General features: G+C 36.7%; 1 protein-coding gene across 1 annotated transcript; it reads left to right on the forward strand.

Moving 5' to 3' along the window:
- Positions 1-7,450: 7,450 nt before the first annotated feature.
- LOC131871331 (aspartic proteinase nepenthesin-1-like) lies at positions 7,451-8,776 on the forward strand. Its single transcript, XM_059215949.1, has one exon. The coding sequence runs from the start codon at positions 7,451-7,453 to the stop codon at positions 8,774-8,776; it is 1,326 nt and encodes a 441-aa protein (XP_059071932.1).
- Positions 8,777-13,934: the final 5,158 nt, after the last annotated feature.

The raw sequence follows: 13,934 nt of genomic DNA on the forward strand, positions 1-13,934 counted from the left end.
ATTGATGGTGCAGCGAAGGGGAATCCCGGACCTGCTGGATATGGGGGAGTGGTGCGTGATAATAATGGCAGGATGGTCTCGATGGTGGCCCTCTCTTTGGGTACCTAGACAAACCACTTTAGTGAGGCCTTCACAACGTATACCAATATCAAATTGGCCAAAGAGAAAGGTTTGAGAAGGGTCTTCTTGGAGTGTGACTCCCTAAACATCATTAATTGTTTAACAACTTCCTCCTCCCCTAGTTGGTCGATTAAACATATTATTGAAGATAGCCTAATGCTTCTCAGGGGATTCTACGAATTTACCATTTCACATGTCTATCGTGAAGGTAATAAGGTTGCCGATATTTAGGCCAACATTGGGGCCGACTTGCCAAGTAGGAAAGTTTGGAACATTTATGATCGGATCCCAGAGGATCTTCTTAACCTACTCCGTAATGATCATGATGCGTGCGAAGCTCAAGGGGCTTTCGGAAATGATGGAGAATGACGTCTTCCAAAGTGTCCTGGGCAAGACTTCTTCTATGAGGGGAAAGTCAAACTTTCTGGTGGCGTTTTTGATTGTTTTTGTTTAGCTCAACTCTGTTTGTGTTGCAGGTTGTTGAGAATCGGTATTTTCCAAGATTGGGGGAGATAGGAACCGTTTGGAGCCCATAGTCTATGAAAAATGATGAAATAAGGAAGCAGTATGCAAAGAACTTTCGATAAGTGTTTTTACTAGTTATATCGAGACGCTTCATGGTGCGGATGCCCTTGTTACCGAGGCCTTTGTTCATGGGTGGAAGTATGGTGTGCTCTGTGTCTATGGTATGGAGCTGGAGGTTGATGAGGAGATGGTGGATAAGGTGTCCAACATGCTATTCATATAGTTTCTAAGGGCATTGGACAACATCTAAACTAGTAGCTTAGCTTATATTTTCTTAGTTTATTCAATTGGGCGACGAAGGTGATGAGTGGAGTGCATTTACACTTGATTAAATTCTTGTTCTAATTTCATTCTTATTATTTATTTATTATCTTTTAAAACTATTGTGCTTACTAGATAATGTGCAGCCTTTGTAAAGGATTTTTCCATCTCCATTGACCCGATTAACCACCTAAGGTGAGATGCATTTAGATCTACAATGATATAAAAAATTCTTTCTTAGTGCTTGGCAATGTATGCCACATGAGGATACTATTAGGAAGTTTTAAATTGAACCAGTTTAAACATAGTCTCCTCTTTTCTCTTTTTTCTTTTATTTTGGTAATTACTCCTTCAGCAAGGCATTTAACTAGCTCCAATCGCTTAGTATCCATTAATTTACTATTTTGGGTCATGAAAATAATGTATTCTAGTATAATGCCATTTCATTTTTCTTTACTTATTATTATTATTTTTCTATCGAAGATTCTTGTCGCAACGGATATAGATGCTGGAAAATACTTATTTATTATTCAATGTATAGCTAGAAAGGAAGAAGGATCATTCAATTGGGAAAGGGATAATTTTACACTCTTAACTTAAATACAATAGAGCACTACAATTATTCAGTTGGTTTATTTTTTTATGGAAATAATCCTTATAAATTATGTATCGTAGTAGAGATTTGGACATCTGAATAATTGGCCAGCACAAGCCAAACCTAATCCCAACTAACTCTTCCACCATATTGCACACGTGGACTACTTTCATATACCGTCCTAAAGAATCCCATCTCAAAGAAAACAGAGGTACCATGTTTTGAGAAGTCCAATGGGAAAGTTGATCTTAGCACTCACTTGACAACATTTACTACTTTATCTATTGTCTTGATTCTTGATGATGCTCTTCCTGCAAAAATATTTTCCATTTCATTGAAAGAAATGACATTGGATTGATTTCTCTCTCTATCTATTAATTCAATAAACTCTTTCTCATATCTTGTTAATCAATTTTTATAACATTTAAAAAAAATATTGGACCTAAAGTAACATTAATTGATGGTGTGGCGAATGGGAATCCCAGACCTGCTGGATGTGGGGAAGTGGTGCGTGATAACAATGGCAGGATGGTCTCGACAATGGCCCTCTCTTTGGGTACCCAGACAAATCACTTTAATGAGGCCTTCACAATTTATACCAATATCAAATTGGCCAAAGAGAAAGGTTTGAGAAGGGTCTGGTTGGAGTGTGACTCCCTAAACATCATTGTTTAACGACTTCCTCCTCTCCTATTTGGTTGATTAAACATATTATTCAAGATAGCCTAATTCCTCTCAGGGGCTTCTGTGAATTTAACATTTCACATGTCTACCATGAAGGTAATAAGGTTGCGGATATTTAGGCCAACATTGGGGCCGACTTGGCAAGTAGGAAACTTTGGAACATTTATGATAAGATCCCAGTGGATCTTCTTAACCTACTCCGTAATGATTATGATGCTTGCGAAGCTCAAGGGGCTTTTGGAAATGATGGAGAATGACATCTTCCAAAGTGTCGTGGGCAAGACTTCTTTTATGAGGGGAAAGACGAACTTTCTGGTGGCTTTTTTAATTGTTTTTATATGGTTTATGTCAACTCTGTTTGTGTTGCAGGTTGTTGAGAATTAGTATTTTTTAATATTAGGGGAGATAGGAACCGTTTGGATCCCATAGTCTGCGAAAAATGACGAAATAAGGAAGCAGTATGGAAAGAACTTTCGGTAGGAGTTTTGACTAGTTATATCGAGATGCTTCATGGTGTGGATGCCCTTGTTACTGAGGCCTTTCTTAATGGGTGGAAGGATGGTTTTATCTGTGTCTATGGTATGGAGCTGGAGGTTAATGAAGAGATGGTGGCTAAGGTGTCCAAAATTCTGAACAAGGGCACCAAATTCTACAAGCATAAGAAATGTGCGATGGTGGCGATGAAAACCTTTTTCCCGCCGAAGGAAAGGGAGAAGGTGAGAAAGAATAATAATGTTGGGTGGGAGAAAAAATCACTTTCAAAGCCATGGTACGAGGTCTCAGAGGTTATCGTGCGCCGCCTCACCGTTGATGGTAAATTCTGTAGCTTACTTAGCTATCACTTTGTCATTATTAATCATTTTCGGCATCACAAGTGCATTTCCTTGGCCTTTTATTTGGTCTCATCATTGAATAATAGCATTAGGGCTCACGAGAAATGTGCATCCTCCCTTGTTCTCCATGAGGGCTTATTCCCGTTGATTATGAAGTATGCCAAGACTATCAATGTCGAGAGGAATACGAGTGCTAAAACTGGTATAGAATACAAGAAGAATGTCCATATTCATTATGGGGAAATCTCTTCTGATGAAGAGGTGGACTTCGATGGGAACGAAGTCTTTCACATTTATAACAAACAAGGACCCTCATCGTCTAAAATCCCTAACCGTACTAGCAGAAAATAAATTATTTTATCTAACGAGGAGGATGACCCTGAACATGTCCCTAATTCGGTGGACGGTAGTTCTGATGTGAAGGTTAAAAGAGTGGCCAGCGTTTCTATGTCAAGAGCTATTGACAAAACCAAAGTATTTAACAATGTCAACGAGAATTATTCTAAGCGACCGAATGCCTCTCAGATTGATTTGGACGGGCCTGCGGAGGATTAGGGTGTCAATGTTTCTATACCTACTCTTGGTGGTGGGTTTACTCCTAAGGAGATGGTTTGTCGGTCCCTGAGAATACGATTACGAATATTAACTTGAGGAATTTAAAGGATAACCAAAATGCCCAATTCACCTAGATTTTTCAAGAGATTAATAATCTCAAAGAGAAGGCCAATCCACCTAATGGGGACCTCGACAGTACTAGGTCTCGAATACGCATACCCTGGCTAATGGTATTAAAGACCTTAAGGAGGAACATGAAGAGCACATTAAGGCTTTGGAAAATGACTTATAAACATCAGCATAGTTTGAGTGTGGTGGTGGAGGTGAGTATGTCTGCCATGAACAATACTAGCATTGGTCTACGTAGACTCAATGAATAGGCTGAAGTTCTTCATTATATTTCTCAGGGCAAGTGCCCCACTGGTAGCACTGAGATGGTGAAGAAAGATAAGGTTGTGAATGCTGGTACCTGTAAGAAACTTAGGGCTCCCTCAGAGGATGTGGTTGCGGATCTGGATACGAAAGAGAAGCCCCTACTTGGTCCAGCGACGAGGCTCCATAGAAAAGATAAGGGTGTGACCCGTGTTGACAACATCATTAAGAAAGTTCAGAAAATCAATGAGGATGTCATTCAGAAGAATGACAAATTGGTCAAAGTGTTGTAGTTTTGTTATGTAGAAATTCTGTATTGTTCTTGTCTGTTGTTCTATGGGGCTGCTTTTCCCTGGTTTTTATGGGTTGGTTCGCATCTGTTTTTTTGTTGGGTCCTTGAAGGTCGAGTTTTTATGATAATATTACAATAATACTAATACAATTTACATGATTTGTATAGTTTATTTCTATTTGAAAATAAAAAATTATTCTATTCTATTTACATTTTCACCATAAATTACTTGAACTATTTAAACAAATAGGTTTCTATTCAATAATATTATTATTATATATAATACATTAACAGAATAATAAGTAAATAACTTAAAACCCACTAACATAGTCATTTTAACACATACAAACATAGTAAATTTTGAAGTGTCTATAAAACCCATACAACTTTTTTAGGGTTTCGGAATTACTAGATGGTTTGATTTAGACAAATGGAAACATAAAGGTTGAGTGTACTTAGTAATTAAAAAAGGTCCCACCATTCACTTATCATGGGAAACCGTGCAACAACTAAATTGTATAGAAATAAAAAACAAGAAAATCATGACATTTATGAATTATTAAAGAGGCACACGGAACAAGTGGCAGGAACCCTAAAATTTAGATTGTGAGAGCTCAAATATTTGAGAGTACTATGTTTGCATTAATGGAGGAGTAGAATTTTCGAAAAAATCTCATCTGATCGTGACTGCAAGAGGAGAGATAGTGGTAAAATGAGAAGATCGAGAGATGATGGGCAGTGCACACATTCTGACAAAAAATGAAGAATAAAACTAATGGACAGCGGGCAGCTCCAATATTCCCAATCGTCTTGCAATGCTGTCTCCTTTACTCACAATCGTTGATGCCCAAAAACAGCTCATCCAATTCATATAAGAGACGCCTTCGGCATAATAAATTCATGTACTATTTTCCCTCTTCTATAATTTCTCTCATATGAAGCATGCAATCACCATTTCTAAATAAAGCTTTTATATGATAGGATGTGGTAGTATCAATATACCATAGGGCACTACGTCACAGAACCTTTTGCACATGAAGATACCCCTAAACTTACTACTCATTTTCATATTTCTTAATCTTCTAGATTGTTAAATAGGTTCACGTATTTTATTGATGTCTATTTAATTCTTGAGATATAAGCTACTCACTATACATAATTTCTCTATTTTTTAGGCTCTCATGAAGGATTCAAATGTAAAGAATGAGTATCACATGCTAGTATGTGCCAAGGTCCATTACTCTATCTATATTAACTATTATTTGACGTCCAAGCATCTAATTTAAACGATATATTCCACATTCCATATGCTTTGAGATGTATTACTATTTTAGGATTCACATGCACGTCAATGTATGGTCAAAACATAATGGTAAAATATTTTAATCTAGTCAAACTATCCTTAGTTTTGGGTATATTATTAGAGGATGGATTAATTCAACCATATATCAAGAAATGATGCAATCTTGTCGAAATCTTGGCCCATTCTCTAATTAGCCACCCTTATTAATTTACATACACCCCCTTATATTCTATCTTATCCCGTGGATTCATGCACACATTCGTATGTATCACATTTATTATTAGATTATTCTCCATCCACACCTCAATGTCTAGGCATTTATTCTCTACATAAGTATTAGCCTTTTTTCTGTTATTGGTCAATAATGGGGCGTCCAATCAATATTGCACCATACAATACTGACCCTTGAGATTTAGCAATTTAAATTCGAATTTTTTAACTCCAAACCTTTTATTCTATCATAATTACATTTAGTACCTGTTTTATGTGATTTATTGAACATTTTGGTTTTTGAAAGAATTCAATGTGCATTTATTTAACATGCAGTCGCTTTGAGAATTCATTGAATACGAATTTGCATAAATGAAACATTTATCATAGAAACGCTTTTGGTTGGAGCACCAAGATGAATCTATCTCCATCAAAGTTTTCATCTTGGGAAATTTGCATGCTTCTTTTCCATTTACCTAAATTGGCCAGGCTCGTGAAGCCGACCATTCCGAAGGATAACCTAGGAGAACTTGACCCTAGTGATCTACCAGGCTCCCTAATGTGATTTTAACTATTGCGAATACTTGACAATTAGTGAAGAGTTAACTTCAAGGTAAATTGACGAAAAGTGAGATTTATTAGATCAAATGTTAGGGAAGAATTTATATTCACACATATAGAACTTACGCATATCTATGGATTTGACATAAAACAATCGTGGACATGGGGAGTGATCCCTAGTTGACATGACTTTCATGCTTATCACTGATACAACTACATACCCAATTCTTAAAAGATGGATTCTTAAATTCAATTTAGATGATTTATATACTTGCATGTTCAACCACATAGATTACGCTAACTTTTATCTACTTTTTCCTTCTGGTATAAATCCTTGAGCAAAACGTTATGATAGGATATGGCAATGTGAATATATAATAGAACATTGCATATAACACTTCTGCACAAGTAAAATTGAGAAATAAGATAAATAAGAACGAGAATAAAAATAAAATTCAATTTAGATGATTTATATATGTGGATGTTCAACCACATAGATTACATTAACTTTCATGTACTTTTTCTTTCTGGTATAAATCCTTGAATAGAACTTTATGATAGGATACGGTAATGTGAATACATAATAGAGCATTGAATATAACAGTTTTGTACAAGTAAAATCTCTAAATCTTAAAAATGAATAAACTAATTAGAGCAAAATTTAAGAATGAGATAAACAAGAATGAGAATAAGTTGGAAAGCCGGATAAACCGACTAAGAATAATTATGTGTAAACTAATTTTAAATATTTTTAGAAAACTAACCCTCCGGTTACAACACGTTTTGGAATTTCGATCTGAATGGGTCCACAAAATTCAATGGGAAGAGGGAACTGGATTACGAGTTAAGTGTACGGAAATACTTAGTGAAGGTATGGACAGAAAAAAATACGATTCACTTCGAATTGCAGCAGTCTATTCTACTTCAAGAACAATTCCAGGCGGGCAGAGATAGAGAAGGGGAAATTAAATAAATTCGTCTATCCTTCTAAGAGGATCGATATTGTTATGTGGACACGTCGGGGAATCTGTTGATTTTGATTTAAGGCTCCTTCTCACTCTCTCTGTGTATATATATTGCATGGAGTGGAGTAGATGAGAGCAGAAAAAGGTTTCGAGGTTTAGAAAAGAAAAAGAGAAATGGAGCGTTCAAAGCTGTTGGGTTTTGTGGTCTTGATATGCTTTACTATTCCAACGATATCATGTTCTTCGGACAGACTGTTTAGTGGTTGGCCGAAGTCTAGCAGCGATGAAAATGTAAAAATAAGGGTGAATATGACGCGCAGATCAGAGAGAGAGTTGGGTTTTTCTGAGAGATTGGGTTTGGCTGTGGATCGAAGTAAGAAGCGAATGAAGAAGATAGAGGCATTGATAAGAGGGCAATTAGACGCTGAAACGCCCGTTGAAGTAGGGGATGGAGAATTTCTGATGAGCGTTGCACTGGGAACGCCCTCTGTGAGCTTCGAAGCGATTGTGGACACGGGGAGCGATCTGATTTGGACTCAGTGCAAGCCTTGCAAGGACTGCTTCTCTCAGCCTACGCCAATCTTCGACCCCTCCAAGTCCCCCACATTTTCCACAATTCCCTGCGGTGATTCTCTTTGTGACGCCTTGGGGAGTACGCAAACCGGATGCAATCCAGATTGTACCTTTATGTATCAGTATGGCGATGGTTCCTTCACCAGCGGCGACCTGGCTTACGAGACATTGTCAATTGGGAGCAGCAAGGTTAAAGGCATTGCATTTGGATGCGGGCATGACAACGAAGGACAAGGATTCTCTCAGGGTGGTGGCCTTGTGGGACTGGGAAGAGGTGGTCTCTCCCTTATCTCACAGCTGGGTTCCAAAGCAGAGAACATGTTCTCTTACTGTCTTTTGCCCATCACCGACTCTTCTTCACAAACCAGCCCCCTCTTTTTCGGCGAGGGTGCTTCCTTGAGCGGAGGAGCCAAGACTCTCCCACTCATCAAGAGCAGTATCATTCCCACTTTCTGGTACATTCCTATTACAGGAATCACCCTCAATGGTAAGGCACTAGATATTCCTCCTGGAACTTTCGATCTGCAATCGGACGGCAGCGGAGGTATGATCATCGACTCCGGAACCACTGTTACCATCCTGGACCAGGCTGCCTACTCTCCTCTTAAGGAAGCAATTCAGTCCGCCATTGATCTCACTCCTGTAGACGGCTCTTCTACAGGTTTGGATCTTTGTTACCACACATCATCCGCTCACCTCACCTTGCCAACCCTCGTCTTCAACTTCAAAGGCGGCGTGGATTACGAGCTTCCGGCAGACAACTTTTTCATTCAGGCATCTGAAAATCTCTTGTGCCTGGCAATGTTGGGTGAACCATCGGGGAATCCTTCCATCTTCGGAAACATACAGCAGCAAAACTTCCATATCCTTTACAACAATGCTCAGAACACGCTCTCTTTCAAGCCCACTAAGTGTGATTCTCTTTAAATCATCATCTCCCTCTTCTAATTCTTCTTCTTCTCTTTTTCTGTCTCTCTCATTTCCTCTTCCTCTGTCCTTCGAATGCAATATGTGATCTCGTCTCCTGCGTCTGCCTATTGCACTGTCCGATATGCGAATCATGTAAATTTTCATCTTCGTAGCTGCTTATTTTCAGTAAAATTGTTTGGCCCCTGTTGTTCTCGGGGACCTTCATTTATGGTTCCTTATGATATGCTACACTATGTGTGTTATTTTGGCATGGAAATGAAGGTGCGATAATTGATTATCAAAATATAAATTGCGAGTTAAAACAACGACAAGAGAATTTATATAATTATAAAGCATTTGTAATGGTCTTATCTTTTCTTCAAGTCTTAAGTGTAAAATAAATTATTGTATGCCTATGAATATTTTTAATGGTATTTAACTTTAAGATCCGTGTCTGTGATTTATACATTCAAATAATACTTATTTTCAATCATGTCCGCATTTCACATTACTAAGATCAAACACAATTTAATGTAGCCTATATATAAGGTAAGGTTGTTGCTAAGAAGGTCTCTCTAATTTTCTCACAATTACTATTGTATAATTTTCTACTAGAGAAGACGAGTTCTCGAGAATTAAGAATATCATTTTGGAGCCTTTGCAATTTATTTAAAAGTGCTAATATTTAAGGCTATGCCTATATCACGATTCACGATTACCTATCAGCGCTTTATAGTGCATTCGATGACATCTTACACAAATCTTATATAGAAAACTTATTGATGGTGAATCGGGGCCTCTCATTTGAAAGGTTGCTACTACACTACAACGCACCTTAGATAATAAAATTAAATTATGTAATGTATTTGTGCTTCAGAGTATGGATGTTAGACCACACATCAATTTTCAGCCATTGATAATGTGACATGATTACTTGTTTTCAACATTTTAATAGGATTGCATTAGGTTTTGGAACTTTTTTTCGTGACCTAAAAAATTAAAATATTAGTGGACTACAACATAATAACACAATTATTGAGAAAAGTTTTGATTGCCTACAAAAAATCATAGTATCTTCACTCTTTCACCTTGTAAATCCTAACATGTTAATTTCAATTTCACATGATCTATGTTGCAGTGTCTACTTACGTATTATTATAGTCCAATGAACACAAAGGATACTAAAATCAATTATTTGAGAGAGTTGACACTTATTAGATTTTTAGATAGCCAAAAAACTTCTCAGATGAATAAAATATTGGTTGAGATAATTCTTAAATAGATATTATTATATTTATTTAAATAAACAATAATTTCTTAAAAAATATCCTTAATATAGAGGGAGAGAGAACTAATTATATATTCCAAGGAAAAAGTATTCGTAGTATTACATAGTTTACAATTGATAAAGCATTAACAAGTAAGAAACACACAATGAATAATAAATAAAACATATAAATTTAAAATAATTATTAAATCAACCTCATACTTATTTCACCTTGACAATGCAAGGAGGGTAAGAGGAGGGATGGCGGCCCAATATGCTATTCATATAGTTTCTAAGGGCATTGGACAACATCTAAACTAACATCTTAGCTTATATTTTCTTAGTTTATCCAATTGGGCGATGAAGGTGAAGAGTGGAGTGCATTTACATTTGATTAAATTCTTGTTCTAATTTCATTCTTATTATTTATTTATTATCTTGTAAAACTATTGTGCTAACTAGATAATGTGCAACCTTTGTTAAGGATTTTTCCATCTCCCTCGACCCTATCAACCACCTAAGGTGAGATGCATTTAGAGCTACAAGCGATATAAAAAATTCTATGTTTCTCAATGCTCGACAATGTATGTCACACGAGGATAATATTAGGAAGTTTTAGATTGAACCAGTTTAAACAGAGCCTCCTCTTTTCTTTTTTTATTTTATTTTGGTAATTACTCCTTCAGCAAGGCATTTAACTAGCTACAATTGCTTTGTATCCATTAATTTACTATTTTGGGTCATGAAAATAATGTATTCTAGTATAATGCCATTTCATTTTTCTTTACTTATTATTATTATTATTATTTTTCTATCGAAGATTCTTGTTGCAACGGATATAGATGCTGGAAAATATTTATTTATTATTCAATGTATAGCTAGAAAGGAAGAAGGATCATTCAATTGGGAAAGGGATAATTTTACACTCTTAACTTAAATACAATAGAGCACTACAATTATTCGGTTGGTTTACTTTTTTATGGAAGCACTCCTTATAAATCATGTATCATAGTAGAGATGTCGACATTTGAATAATTGGCCGGCACAGGCCAAACCTAATCCCAACTAACTCTTCCATCATATTGCACACGTAGACTACTTTCATATACCGTCCTAAAGAATCCCATCTCAAAGCACATAGAGGTACCATGTTTCGAGAAGTCCAATGGGAAAGTTGATCTTAGCACTCACTTGACAACATTTACTACTTTATCTATTGGCTTGATTCTTGAGGATTCTCTTCCTGCAAAAATCTTTTTCATTTCATTGAAACAAATGACATTGGATTGATTTTTCCCTTTATCTATTAATTCAATAAACTCTTTCTCATATCTTGTTAATCAATTTTTATAACGTTTAAAAAAAAATATTGGACCTAAAGTAACATTAATTGATGGTGCAGCGAAGGGGAATCCCGGACCTGCTGGATATGGGGGAGTGGTGCGTGATAATAATGGCAGGATGGTCTCGATGGTGGCCCTCTCTTTGGGTACCTAGACAAACCACTTTAGTGAGGCCTTCACAACGTATACCAATATCAAATTGGCCAAAGAGAAAGGTTTGAGAAGGGTCTTCTTGGAGTGTGACTCCCTAAACATCATTAATTGTTTAACAACTTCCTCCTCCCCTAGTTGGTCGATTAAACATATTATTGAAGATAGCCTAATGCTTCTCAGGGGATTCTACGAATTTACCATTTCACATGTCTATCGTGAAGGTAATAAGGTTGCCGATATTTAGGCCAACATTGGGGCCGACTTGCCAAGTAGGAAAGTTTGGAACATTTATGATCGGATCCCAGAGGATCTTCTTAACCTACTCCGTAATGATCATGATGCGTGCGAAGCTCAAGGGGCTTTCGGAAATGATGGAGAATGACGTCTTCCAAAGTGTCCTGGGCAAGACTTCTTCTATGAGGGGAAAGTCAAACTTTCTGGTGGCGTTTTTGATTGTTTTTGTTTAGCTCAACTCTGTTTGTGTTGCAGGTTGTTGAGAATCGGTATTTTCCAAGATTGGGGGAGATAGGAACCGTTTGGAGCCCATAGTCTATGAAAAATGATGAAATAAGGAAGCAGTATGCAAAGAACTTTCGATAAGTGTTTTTACTAGTTATATCGAGACGCTTCATGGTGCGGATGCCCTTGTTACCGAGGCCTTTGTTCATGGGTGGAAGTATGGTGTGCTCTGTGTCTATGGTATGGAGCTGGAGGTTGATGAGGAGATGGTGGATAAGGTGTCCAACATGCTATTCATATAGTTTCTAAGGGCATTGGACAACATCTAAACTAGTAGCTTAGCTTATATTTTCTTAGTTTATTCAATTGGGCGACGAAGGTGATGAGTGGAGTGCATTTACACTTGATTAAATTCTTGTTCTAATTTCATTCTTATTATTTATTTATTATCTTTTAAAACTATTGTGCTTACTAGATAATGTGCAGCCTTTGTAAAGGATTTTTCCATCTCCATTGACCCGATTAACCACCTAAGGTGAGATGCATTTAGATCTACAATGATATAAAAAATTCTTTCTTAGTGCTTGGCAATGTATGCCACATGAGGATACTATTAGGAAGTTTTAAATTGAACCAGTTTAAACATAGTCTCCTCTTTTCTCTTTTTTCTTTTATTTTGGTAATTACTCCTTCAGCAAGGCATTTAACTAGCTCCAATCGCTTAGTATCCATTAATTTACTATTTTGGGTCATGAAAATAATGTATTCTAGTATAATGCCATTTCATTTTTCTTTACTTATTATTATTATTTTTCTATCGAAGATTCTTGTCGCAACGGATATAGATGCTGGAAAATACTTATTTATTATTCAATGTATAGCTAGAAAGGAAGAAGGATCATTCAATTGGGAAAGGGATAATTTTACACTCTTAACTTAAATACAATAGAGCACTACAATTATTCAGTTGGTTTATTTTTTTATGGAAATAATCCTTATAAATTATGTATCGTAGTAGAGATTTGGACATCTGAATAATTGGCCAGCACAAGCCAAACCTAATCCCAACTAACTCTTCCACCATATTGCACACGTGGACTACTTTCATATACCGTCCTAAAGAATCCCATCTCAAAGAAAACAGAGGTACCATGTTTTGAGAAGTCCAATGGGAAAGTTGATCTTAGCACTCACTTGACAACATTTACTACTTTATCTATTGTCTTGATTCTTGATGATGCTCTTCCTGCAAAAATATTTTCCATTTCATTGAAAGAAATGACATTGGATTGATTTCTCTCTCTATCTATTAATTCAATAAACTCTTTCTCATATCTTGTTAATCAATTTTTATAACATTTAAAAAAAATATTGGACCTAAAGTAACATTAATTGATGGTGTGGTGAATGGGAATCCCAGACCTGCTGGATGTGGGGAAGTGGTGCGTGATAACAATGGCAGGATGGTCTCGACAATGGCCCTCTCTTTGGGTACCCAGACAAATCACTTTAATGAGGCCTTCACAATTTATACCAATATCAAATTGGCCAAAGAGAAAGGTTTGAGAAGGGTCTGGTTGGAGTGTGACTCCCTAAACATCATTGTTTAACGACTTCCTCCTCTCCTATTTGGTTGATTAAACATATTATTCAAGATAGCCTAATTCCTCTCAGGGGCTTCTGTGAATTTAACATTTCACATGTCTACCATGAAGGTAATAAGGTTGCGGATATTTAGGCCAACATTGGGGCCGACTTGGCAAGTAGGAAACTTTGGAACATTTATGATAAGATCCCAGTGGATCTTCTTAACCTACTCCGTAATGATTATGATGCTTGCGAAGCTCAAGGGGCTTTTGGAAATGATGGAGAATGACATCTTCCAAAGTGTCGTGGGCAAGACTTCTTTTATGAGGGGAAAGACGAACTTTCTGGTGGCTTTTTTAATTGTTTT

Source organism: Cryptomeria japonica, unplaced genomic scaffold, assembly GCF_030272615.1.
Source record: "Cryptomeria japonica unplaced genomic scaffold, Sugi_1.0 HiC_scaffold_394, whole genome shotgun sequence".
Taxonomy (NCBI): Eukaryota; Viridiplantae; Streptophyta; class Pinopsida; order Cupressales; family Cupressaceae; genus Cryptomeria; species Cryptomeria japonica.